Genomic DNA, 13,456 nt, shown 5'->3' with positions numbered 1-13,456 from the left:
CAACCAATAAAGTGCAGAACGAAGAAATATCCTAATTTCTGACCAATCCTGGCTTTAATAAATGTACATAAGGATGACAACGACTTTGCAATGTTGGAATTATTTTGTTAAATATATTCTCAGTTTTAATATTATCTTTCTGAATTTCATTTCTAGGTTTTTATGCTCGAAAATTTGTTTAAGAAATTTAGAAAACTATATAAACAAAGAAGAAATTGTGGCAGTTTAAAATATAAAAATTTTAACAAACAAAACTTAAAAATTGATCTACTTAAATAAAACGTAAATATACATAAATGACATCTCTTGGAACGCACAGTTACATAATGTATTTGATTGTACTGAATTAATGTCTCCCTAGATAAATTATTGTGTATATGTGCACATGAAAATGGTTTTAAATGAAACAATTTAGGGTGTGGGTGCACTTAGAAGTTGTGTCTAATGGAATAAATGAAACAGAACATTTAAACAAATTTATTTTACTGGTTTTCTGAGGTGTATTTATTTCTTCATCGCTTCAACTGTACATGTATATAACTGTATGCTTTTTCAACTATATATATATATACATATATGTCTTGACAGTGTATTTTGTTTTCTACAGCATTTGCTTGTGTTAAAGTTACGTCTTTGGATAACATATCTCCTGAAAATGAAACATCAGAAGCCGTCAGTGTAGAAAATGGAGTGGAAATGATCACAATACCCGATGAAATGAACCAGTCGGTAGTGATCACAATACCTGATGAAATGATCCAGTCGGTAACAAGTCCAGATAAGGAGAAAGAACCAGAACGTTGGGAATGGGAAGGAAAACTGGACTTTGTTTTAAGTTCTATAAACTACTCTGTCGGTCTTGGAAACGTATTGCGATTTCCATACTTGTGTTATGAAAATGGTGGAGGTATGTGTCTTGTGGTTTAATCCAACAAAATATACATGAAACCTTTACCTTACTAAATGTTAAATCGATGGTTCTAATGGATTATATGTTGTTGTTTGTTATTTAGGGGCATTTTTGTTTCCCTACCTCATCTGTTTAGTCTTGTGTGCTGCTCCTCTATTCTTCCTGGAAGTGGCCATTGGTCAGTACCTCAGCGTTGGTGGTATCGGGGTCTGGAATTTAGTTCCTATCTTTAAAGGTAGCTATTGTTGTTCACTTCTAATGCCTTGGTATTTTTCACCTTTTCCGGATAAATATAACTCATACTTGTGTCTCAAATATGTCAACAGTTCTTATGTTATGTAATCTATACTTTCACTAGGAATTGGCTTTGCTTCAATGACCATCGTTTGTCTTTATAATATCTACCACGTGGTGATAATAGCTTGGACTATATTCTACTTCTTTTCCTCAATGACGTCACCACTGCCTTGGGAATCGTGTGGTAATTGGTGGAACACAAAATACTGTATGAAAGAGGGAACCAACATCACGAATCTTAATATTACAGCCACCGAAGCAAAATCACCTGTAACCGAATTCTGGGAGTAGGTTTAATTTTTTATTTTTCAGATGAATCTTTTATTTTCGATCAATAAATAAAAGTCGTATTTGGATCTAGTGTTCTCAGAATATTGTTTTCTATGTATATATATACATATATATATTACAATGGGAGTACAATTAAATAACTATTTTCTATCAACATAATGTTATTATTTATTCATTTTCCACATTTGTACACTGGTTTTTAGTCCAGTTAACTGTTTACCAGTAATTTATATTTTTCTACTTTAATTTATGAAAAATATATTGTCGATAGTCCAAAATGTTTAACTTGTCCAGCCACAGTGGATTTTCAACATTTATTTTAAGATATACCACGATGTAAAATGATAATATAATTTATTTATTAACTTATAATATATGTGGTTTAAGCATGTAGAACAAACAACTAATCCTTTACAATTAAGTTTCAATCTAGGTAAATCTCAGAGTAATAAAGATCTTCCCAATTCTATTGAAATAAATTCCATTAACAAACATTCATTTACTAACGTCGGCATGGCCGAGCACGTAAGGCATGCGACTCGTAATCTGCGGGTCGCGGGTTCGAATCCCGGTCGCACCAAATATGCTCACCCTTTCAGCCGTGGGGGCGTTATAAAGTGGCGGTCAATCGCACTATTCGTTGGTAAAAGAGTAGCCCAAGAGTTGGCGGTGGGTAGTGATTACTAGTTGCCTTCCCTCTAGCCTTACACTGCTAAATTAGGGACGGCTAGCACAAATAGCCCTCGAGTAGCTTTGTGCGAAATTCCAAAAAACAAACAAACAAAACAGCTTTGTGCGAAATTAAAAAAACAACAACAAACTAACGTCAAAATAACTATCTTAGAAAGTTATACAATGTAAATCTACTAATAAAAAAAGGAAAATATTTTGAAGAAAAACTCCTTATTCTTATAAATTATACAATGATTTTCAAAACAAAACTACTGATTTTTAAATAAAATTATTTGTATTAGAATTTCAATTGAAATAAATACTTGTAATAGTAAAAAAAAAGAAGTAAAGGTGGCTTCCTAGTGGCATAACGGTTTGTCTGAAGACTTATAATGCAAGTAACAGATATCTCAATGTGTATCTTTGTGCTTAACAATGACAAAGTTAAAGATAAAAATATAAAAAATATGATTACTTTTGATAATTTGTATTAGAATGTAAGATACTTCTTTTAGCAGATATGTTAACACCTAAAATTAATATTAATAGTAGTGTTTTATATAAATGAGAGAAAATTTAAATATTTGTAAAATAATTGTTAAATTTTGAATTCAAACATCTTTCTATTAAAGTTTAATTTTAAATTTGATTAAATTTTGTTTAATATCATTTTTAAATAAAATAGTGGAGGTTGGAAGTTTCAACTTTTAGAATTTTTAGGATGCTTTTAAGGTTGTATCTGAATATTAAGCGTAACTGCCTTCTCACAGTTGCTGCAGCCCTATGAAAGGCAGTAGGAGTTGAGATATTACGTTTCTAAGCACTCAAATTCTAACCCTTAAATGATTTTACATACCTGCTGACTAGTCTGACATCAGTGTCTGGATTTTATCTGACAACATAATGCAATGGCCACTTACATTATTTGTTGTGACTCATGGTTTAGAAATAAGATTGATAATTCAAAATAACTGTTTAATTTTAATTCTGTTATAATGTTTGTTATACGTATATTTTGTAGAAGTTGGTTAAAAACAGATGATGCTTACTGTAGCTACATCTAGGAATAGACTCAACTAACAATGACTGTAATAATAATGGACACCTCATGTGCCAGTTATGATGCACCATGTACCTTGTGAGAATTTTACCCAGTTAACCTTATTGTTAATCTTGTAAGATAAAGTTTAGGACATATATTTCTAGGTATAATTGGTTTTTAAATAACCTTCCTTGTTTCTATTATTGGCTTGAAAGGTACTTATAATACCATAGTAGACAGTTTTATCATTTAATACTCAAAAATTAAAAATTATGAAATCCTAACTGAAATTGGTTTAATAGTACATTTCAATAAAACAGTATTTATTACTCTTTTGAAGGCGTCGAACATTACAGATTACTTCGGGATTACATGACTTGGGAGGTGAGAACATGGAACTGAGTTTGTGTTTGTTACTTGCCTGGTTTGTGGTTTATTTCGTCATCTGGAAAGGTCTACTGAGAAGTGGCAAGGTAAGATTTAAACTAAAATAAAACTTGGAAAGAAAGGAAAGATTGCATAAAACAGTGTTACAGTAACCATAAGGAAACATCACCTAATGACATAAAACACCATTTTGTAATTACAAGAACAGATCACATAGTAACAAAAAACATTACAGTAATCACAAGGAAAGATCACCTAATGACATCAAACGCCATTACAGTAATCATAAGGAAACATCACCTAATGACATCAAACACCATTACAGTAATCATAAGGAGAGATCATCTAATGACATAAAACACCATTACAGTAATCACAAGGAAAGATCACCTAATGACATAAAACACCATTACAGTAATAACCAATAAGAAAACATCACCTAATGACATAAAACACCATTACAGTAATTATAAGGAAACATCACCTAATGACATAAAACACCATTACAGTAATCATAAGAAAACATCACCTAATGACATAAAACACCATTACAGTATTCATAAGAAAACATTACCTGATGACATAAAACACCATTACAGTAATTATAAGGAAACATCACCTAATGATGAATTATAAGGAAACATCACCTAATGACATAAAACACCATTACAGTAATTATAAGAAAACATCACCTAACGACATAAAACACAATTACAGTAATCATAAGAAAACATCACCTTTTATTTAATCCAATAATCTTTAATGTTTCTGGCATTAATTATTTCATATCTTCGGACTGTTTTACTTTATTATTTGTTCATTGTTTGCAGATTATTGAGGTGTCAGCAGTCACTCCATACGTCATTCTAATCGTTCTTTTTATTCGTGGAGTGACGTTAGAGGGCGCTGGAGATGGACTACTTTTTTACATTAGTCCACAATTTGACAAACTTTTGGATCCCAAGGTTCGTTTATGATATTGTTATTACATTCATATACTAATGTTATTGTTATTATATTCATATATAAATGTTATTGTTACTATATTGAGATTTAAGTGTTATTGTTACTATATTGAGATTTAAGTGTTATTGTTATGATATTAATATTCCAATGTTATCATTATTACATTCATATACGATATAAACACCAGTAAATATTAATGTTAGATGTTAAAGGTTGTTGGACAGAACCAATGGCATATTCTTTTACCAACGAATAGTAGGATTAACCGTACATTTTAATGCCCCTGACGCTGAAGACAAACACTAACAACCAGACTGGGCAACAAATAAAACTTCCCATCTAATGTAACTGTAATTTACGTCTTTAGTGAAAACAGTGTCATTGTTAATCAGTAACTGTCAAGCGATTTTTTTTCGTTTATTTGCTATCAATCTTTAATACTAGTTAATAATTCTTTAATCAAAACGAAACTAAACTAAATTAGTGTTAAATTTAAAGAAGTGAACTCTTTGTAATCAGTATTAATTTATTGTATTAATGTTATTAGGTCTGGGTGACAGCAGGAACGCAAGTGTTTTTCACCTTTGGTGTTGGTTTCGGTTCCGTCGTAACTCTTGGAAGTTACAACAAGTTTAGCCACAACTTCTTCCGGTAACAAACAAACTCTTAAGAAATGTTTTCTTATGTTTTAATTTAATTATTTAACAATGATTTGCACAAAATGTTCAATAATGTAATAATTCTCTATACTCTGTATTTGTTATTCTTTCAGTGTTTCTGTTTCCATGGATATTATTGTACACTTTGCACACATTCATAATTGTTTCTCTATCTTTATTTCTAGAGACGGATATATTCTTTGTCTTATTAACCCTGCTACCAGTATATTTGCTGGTAGCGTTGTATTTTCCGTCCTCGGACACATGGCCTACTTGAAAGGTGACGGGACTGAAGTTGCTGACGTTGTAAAGTCCGGTAAGATAATTCAGTCTTCTAGTGCTTCAGTTGTTTATATAAACACTAAAAATTCTGTTTCTGTACAAAATCAACGTGTAACAGAATATTTCAGAACAAACTTTATTAATATATATTTTTTTAATCTTGGTTCTAAAACATTTAAAATGAACGTCTATTGTTAAGTTACAGTGTATCAACATCTTAATATACACTAAGTATTATCAGACAGTGACCTGCTGTGTTATTTTCAGAGTACAAACACGGTCCTTGTTTAGATATAATCTAACATGATGTATTTTCTTCAGGTCCAGGGTTGGCATTCATCACCTACTCTGAAGTTGTTTCACAGTTGCATAATTCACCTCTATGGGCAACTGTATTCTTCTTCATGCTGCTAATCCTCGGCATAAACAGTCAGGTGAGCAGATAATATGTTTATGTGTTAATGTACGTCAACATTGTGAAATATTCAGGGATTAAACACTGTCTTTTCGTTTTTGTTTTAAATTTATACGTTTCTGTTATCGTTTGCTTGGTGGGAGTTTTAACGTCTTGTGCGTGGTTCAACGTATGGAATCTCCTTGGAAGTGAAATAAACAATTTCAGCAGTATAAAAACGTGAGTAACGTTAACGTGCGGGTGTTATTTAGTACGTCCGTTACATTTTACCCAATTACACATTTCAACAAAGAACAAGAGATATACGAGAGAACCGATAGGTAAGGGGAAAACAATTAGCAAGTTGCGACTGTTTTTTGGGATTTAGAAATTCTGCCAATCCCTCAATGAACGTAAGGCTAGTACGTGAAATTTGTAAAACTTGTAGTTGATGAAATGAAAGGATATCATTGTCATTAATTACACTCACAACCTGAGTAGCAACAGGAGCTAACGGTAGAAGCTACGAACTGTTTAACTCCATGACTCCCATATATTATTCCCTGGTGTGCGTGTAACATATAATTTTTCAGTTTAACAAAACTAGCCCTTCTGGTGTGTTGCTAATATCATATATTTTATTTCCTCCTCTGCCCTATCAAATATTTGGTTGCAAGTCATGTGTCGAGTTACAATACAATTGTTAATACGTGTGTATGCTACATCCTACAATTGTATGTAACTTGCTACATATAACAGATATCATCTTCACGATGGATACCTCCTAAGTTTTCCTATCGTATTACATATATTAGTAACAAGTTACATGGCTGTTACGTGTTACATTTTTTAGTTATGTGCCACATGTCACAGTAATGAACTATATCAGCTACATGGTTAATACCTCTTGCAGTTGCTACATATGTTTGTAAGTTCTTACATATGTCACTAATGAGTTACGTGGTTGATACCTGCGACAAATCTCACCACGTTATTCTAGTCCTAGTTTCAGATTGTTGTGTGTTTCAACTGCGACCTCTAACACATGTTTGTTGTGTGGCACATATACTTGTTGCTGCACGTCACATGAGTTTACATTATGTTCTATTTTATATCTAACAAATCAAACAATGGATGCGAAACCACATATTGTTTAACTGTTTATCGCTGGTTAAATATTTCAATATGCAAGAAATTTCAAAGTACCATTCTTCAGTGATCCATAGAGATAAACTTCTATTTCAGAAACTAATAACTTAAAACGTCCTCTCACGCAAGATGAAGTATTACGTTATCAAACTAAATAATAACACGTATGTTTGAAACTTTATTATATAAAACATTAATTCACTAAATATATATACACTGCTGGCCAAAATCTTAAGGCCAATTAACACAAAAAAATTTGCATTTTGCATTGTTAGACTCAACCACTTGTTTGAGTAGAGCTTCGAAAAATGAAAATAAGAAAAGGGAAAATAAGAATAAAAACTTTTTTAGCATTTAATAGGGAAATATGTGAACACTATGAAATTAGTCTGAATACTAGCTGATCAAAAGTTTAAGACCATACCAGAAAGAAGTCCCAAACAGGGTAGGAAATGCCCAATAAGAGGTCTCATTAGTGAGTTGTACAGCCATCATTGCGAATAACTGCAAACATTCGCTTTGGCATAGTCGATATAAGATTTCGCAGAAGGCTGGCTGGTATATTATTCCAAGTGGTGAAGATGGCTTTACGGATATCATGCACTGTTTGAAATTGACGTCCATTTCTATAGATTTTTCTTACCATCTACCCCCAAACATTTTCAATGGGGTTCAGTTCGGGCGAACACGCTGGATGGTCCCAAAGAATCACGTTATTCGTCATCAAAAAGTCCTTTGTCCTGCGGGCATTGTGGATTGCAGCGTTGTTTTGCTGAAAGATCCAGGTATTTCCACTCAAGCGGGAACCTTCAGTCAATAAAAATGCTCTCGCCAACATGCTAATGTGGCCAGCTGGTGTTTGACGCCCTGAATAATCTGAGTTCTATTGTTCCATGGAAGGAGAAAGCACCTCAGATCATGATGGAACCTCCTCCACTGTGTCGTGTAGAAACTTTTTCCGGTGTGATATCCTTATCGTGCCAGTAACGTTGTAAGCCATCTGGACCGTCCAGGTTAACTTTTTTCTCATCGGAAAACAAAACTTTCTTCCACATTTCTACGCCCCGTGTTTGGTGCTTCTCAGCAAAGTTTAACTGAGCTGTTTTGTGGTGTGGAAGGAGGCGTGGCCTTTGAAAACGTTTACGATTTTTAAAGCCTTTCTCTCGTAGATGCCGTCTTATTGTTCTTGAGCTGCATTCTGTGTCCGTAAGGGCCTTAATCTGGTTCGACGATTGGCTGTTGTCTTGCCGGACAACCCGTCGAATCCTCCTACTCAACGTCGGCGAAATATTTTTGGGCTGACCACTTGAAATTCTCGTTCCATATTCCTCAGGATCTTTTAAGAAATTTGCAACAGCAGTTTTACTACGCACAGTCTCACCAGCGATGGCATGTTCAGAGAAACCTTAATTTTGCAGTTCGAGAATGCTGCCACGTTCAAACTCTGTCAACTTTTTTGCCTTTGCCATGTTTGTACCCAATGTTACACAGGAGATGCGAGTGGAAGATGTTGACAATACTAATGCTTAAACACAAATGACTAAATTTCGTTTCGTGTTTACCGATTAACGCTTCATTTCAGTACGGTCTTAAACTTTTGATCAACTGGTATTTAGGCTAATTTCATAGTGTTCACATTTTTCCTATTAAATGCTAAAAAGGTTTTTTATTTTTATTTTCCCTTTTCTTATTGTCTTTTATCGAAGCTCTACTCAAATATGTGGTTAAGTCTAACAACGCAAAATGCATATTTTCTCTTTTTGTTCATTGATCTTAAGATTTTGGTTAGCAGTGTACATATACAATTTATATAGATCTGTCTAACTATGTTATTAAGTTACTTTGATCTGTATATTATGACAACATGTGTACTGATATTGGTCAGTTTTTGTTTTTCAGTTCTGCACCGTGGAAACTTTCATCACAGGTATCGTGGACGAATGGCCATCTCTTTTGAGACCGCGAAGAGAAGTTTTTACCGTAGTAATTGTTATCATCTTATACATGTTAGGCCTACCAATGGTCACTAAGGTATGTTCCATAATATTAAAAAAAAATCAATAAACGAGTAAAAGGAAAATATCATTATGGTAGATGTTTCATTTGTCCGTCAAAAAAAAAAAGTTACTCAAGCCGTCATCTCATCCAAAATAAACGACGTCATAATTAATGGCGTCAATGATGATAACAGTAAGGTACTGCTGTAGAGAGAGATGTTAGTTCCTGTAGAAAGATATCTATAACTGTCTCAGTTTGTTATGTGATGATTGGTCTGTAGTACATGACGTCTAATGATGATGTGTTGCACATGATGTCAAATGTTTAGTGTTTAGTATGTAATGTCTAATGCTGATGTGTAGTGCATAACGTCTGATGTTGGGTGTGTAGTACGTGATCTAATGATGATGTGTATTGCATGATGTCTCATGATAATGTGTAATACATGAAGACTTATGTCGGGTGTGTAGTGCATGATGTCTAATATTGGGTGGATAGTCTAAAACAAATCTTATTCACTGTAAAAAATGACGTAATAAATAAAACTTACCATAAGCACAACTCCCAATACTATTATATTTATTCAGTAACGTTCCACTTCTGATATATCTGTTTATTTCTGTGGCTTTACCATGGTGTTATCTTGTATCTAGAATATGGAAACTGTAACTTGTAATAAAATATATTTAATAAAAACGAAACTGTTAATAAATAATTCTGATTGGATTTCTTTAAACTGATTGTATTATTCACTAAAATAATCATTTTACTTTTCAGGGGGGGGCATGTACATATTTCAACTGATGGATTATTATTCTGCCAGTGGAATGACTCTACTGTTCACTGTTTTCTTTCAAACTATAGCTATTACATGGGTTTATGGTAAGTTTCAAATGCATGTCCTGCATTATTTCTTACGCCACTTCCCACTTCTTATATATCTGTTTATTTATATGTTGTTATTCTGTTCCGTAGAATGTGATGATGTATTTTACGTATGTTAATCCTAGGAGGAGCTGTTGTACAATAAACAAGTTAATCTTGAAGGGTGGTATCTTATTATATGCAGGTTAACCCTAGAACATGCTGTTGTACTATATGCAAGTTACCCTTAAAATATGTTGTTGTATTATTCTCAAGTTAACCCTAGAATGTGCTGATGTGCTATATTCAAGATGATGATATATTATTCTGAAATTAACTCTAGAATGTGCTGTTGTACTATGTGCAAGCTCTCCTAAAGATGATGATATATTATTCTCAAGTTAACCGTAGAAGATTGTGTCTTACTCAAGTTTCACTTTAGAGATGATAGTTAATTATTCATTACATTTAATCCTTGTATTATTGTACTCAAAAGTCAATAGTTTTTAACAACTTAATTTTTCTTCGCTTCACTTTTTCTAGTTTTTTTTAACTTTATCTCCACAAAGGATCAGATTCGCTATTCATCCTTTAAATTATCTTCTTACCTTTTGTTTTGTTTTTTAAATTTGCGAAGGTTACATATGGACTGTCTGCGCTAGCATCACTAATATAGTAGTATAAGATTAGAGAGAAGGCAGCTAGGTGTCACCACTCGCCGTCAACTCTTGGGATACTCTTTTACTAACGAATGGTGGGATTAATCATCACTTTATAATGCCTTCATGGCTTAAAGGGCGAGCATGTTTCGTTTGACGGGGATTCGGATCCACGACCCTCAGTTTACGAGTCAAGCGCCCTAACCACCAGGGGCCTTTTTTTTTTAATCTTTTGTGGGATTTTCAGTTGTTTTCATTATAAACTTTGAACTATTAATTAACAAATACACTTTTAATTTGTAGATTTGAGTTAATTCAAGTTTTATGTCAAGTGGTTTTTTTACGTGAAGGTAACAACCAGTAAAACAATAAATTTGTTAAAATATTAATAACAATAAATTATTTCAGGTGTAAAAAGGTTGTCTAGCAACATTGAAGAGATGACAGGATATCGGCCTAACTGGTACTTCCTCGCTACCTGGGTTTTTGTCTCTCCAGCCATTTGTTTGGTAAGTTTGATACCCTATATTACCAATAACAGTATAACATTGGAATTAGTGGATTATATCAGCACGCGATTATTGGTATGTTAATGGTGAGTTCGGGTTTGGTCCCAGAAACGTCCTCACCTAAATGCCACAGACTCCTTTCCAAGAAGAAGAGGACGAAATTCGACTGAAAATCCAACTGGAATAATGAAAATTTAAGGATAGATTTCTATGATTGTTGAATTCAACTCTGATATCGGAGTTTGTTTGTGGCACCTTTCAGGGTTGAAAAGGCACAATTCTGATATAAACATTAATGTTTTATGTGTTAAAGATGGCACCGTTCATTGAAAATTAAATTTAGTTTTAACAACCGCAATTTTTGTATTACATTTAAAACATTTATCAATAAGTATTTAATCAGGATCTTGACATACTGAAAGTCCTGTTCATGTTGAGCACACAGTACTTTTATTTATAATTATGTGATAAAGAAATGATGGCTACACATACCACAATTATTTTTATAATTGTTTAAATCTTGAATACACAAAATGTAGGACCGATACGGTCAGGTGCTTAAGACAATCGACTCGTAATCTTAGGGTCGTGGGTTCGAATTCCCGTCACACCAAATATGTTCGTCCTTTCAGTCGTGGGGACGTAATAATGTAACGGTCAATTCCATTATTCGTTTGTAAAGAGAAGCTCACGAGTTGGAGGAGGGTGATGATGACTGGCTGCCTTCCCTGTAGTCTTACACCGCTAAATTATGGACGACTAGCGCATATACACCTCATGTAGCTTTGCACGAAACTCAAAACAAACCAAACCAGAAGTGTGAATTTTTTATTGATTTTTGTTTGAGGTGTCATTCAATAGATGGCGATACATTTAATGAGCCTCAATCGCCACTTCTGATATTGAGAACTAGTTGTATTTCAGCACAACAGATTGCATAATAGTATTATTTATTTCGGCCACTGACATTGACATAAACAGCCACGCCATATCTCAGTTACGGTAAACTGTATTGACCCTCACCTATGGTGGAGTTATAAAAGTATTTAAGGATAATGGAGGACCTGGATTTGTACATTTGTTCACTGTAAGTAACGAAATGAACCTTGAACATTCAGCAAGTGAGAATACTATATGTTAATTGTGATAACAGATCATTTTTCTCACTTACTCGATAAAACTGGCATTATGTTAACTCAGTTACGTTTCTCACAGTATCAAAACATATAAATAAATACCTTATCTTTAGTAGCTAATATATATATATATATACACACAAATGATGTTCAATTTTATTTCAGTTTCATTCAGAGAACCAGAGAATGTCTTTTTCTAATTCTAAATACATATTTCCTTTAGGGAATATTCCTGTTTTCAGTTTTGAGATACAAGCCTTTGGTGTATGCAGAGACTTACGTTTATCCTTGGTGGGGAGAAGTCTTAGGCTGGGGGATAGCCCTGGCTTCAATGTTATGGATTCCGTTATATGCTTTTCATTTTATGCTGGTAACACCAGGTTCTCTTAAGGACGTGAGTTGCTTTTCGTCTTTATCAAAAGTAAAATTTTAAATATTATTGATAAATTATTTATACTGAAACTTATTATCATGTTTTCCTTCAGTACATAATCATATTACTAACACTAGATCCTCCTTTAGTATATGATCATATTGTAGTAGATTTTCAACACTTATATTGACTATAGAGACAGTCTCAAAGTTGGCAAATAAAATATTACTGAAATACACCAGTTTCTTTACGTATAAATATCATTTATGTTAATATTTCCAGATATAATATTTATGATGATAAATGAGGTTAATATTCAGATTAGGAAGTTATACCTCAACTATTGAATTCGTTTTTTTTTTTCATTTCAGCGGCTGATTGCTGGCATAACTCCTACACTTCGACCTTCCAAGAAATAAACAAAGGCACTTGGTGAAGATTTCGAGCTTCCCAAAACTCAAACGAATCAACTGTCAAACATTGGAAATTATACGTTGGCAATCAAGAAATACTTCACATTTAAATGTTAAAAGTCTATGTGATCATATTACTAACACTAGATTCATAGACTTTTTAACATTTAAATGTGAAGTATTTCTTGGATTGTCAACGTATAATTGATCTAGTGACTAGATCCTTCTTTAGTACGTGATCTTATTACTAACACTTGATCTTTGTTTGGTATATGATAATATTTTTAACACTAGGTCTTCCGTTAATTCATGATTATATTACTAACACCAGATCTTCCTTTAGAAAATGACAATATTACTAACACCAGGTCTTCTTTCAGTACATGATTATATTACTAAATCTAGATCTTGTTTTAGTACATAATCGTATTTTAACACTTGGCTTCCTTTAGTAC

General features: G+C 33.1%; 1 protein-coding gene across 1 annotated transcript; it reads left to right on the top strand.

Annotated features, from left to right (window-relative positions):
• Positions 1 to 613: 613 nt before the first annotated feature.
• LOC143242781 (sodium- and chloride-dependent GABA transporter 1-like) lies at positions 614 to 13,097 on the top strand. Its single transcript, XM_076486266.1, has 13 exons — positions 614 to 907; positions 1,014 to 1,145; positions 1,269 to 1,494; positions 3,553 to 3,685; positions 4,430 to 4,564; positions 5,113 to 5,216; positions 5,410 to 5,540; positions 5,828 to 5,940; positions 8,949 to 9,084; positions 9,825 to 9,929; positions 10,979 to 11,079; positions 12,439 to 12,609; positions 12,960 to 13,097. The coding sequence occupies exons 1-13, from the start codon at positions 697 to 699 to the stop codon at positions 13,005 to 13,007; spliced, it is 1,746 nt and encodes a 581-aa protein (XP_076342381.1). The 5' UTR covers positions 614 to 696; the 3' UTR covers positions 13,008 to 13,097.
• Positions 13,098 to 13,456: the final 359 nt, after the last annotated feature.

The sequence above is a fragment of the Tachypleus tridentatus genome, unplaced genomic scaffold (assembly GCF_004210375.1).
Source record: "Tachypleus tridentatus isolate NWPU-2018 unplaced genomic scaffold, ASM421037v1 Hic_cluster_2, whole genome shotgun sequence".
Taxonomy (NCBI): Eukaryota; Metazoa; Arthropoda; class Merostomata; order Xiphosura; family Limulidae; genus Tachypleus; species Tachypleus tridentatus.
The sequence above is the reverse complement of the archived record's forward strand: the minus strand, read 5'-3'. Positions and strand labels throughout refer to the sequence as shown.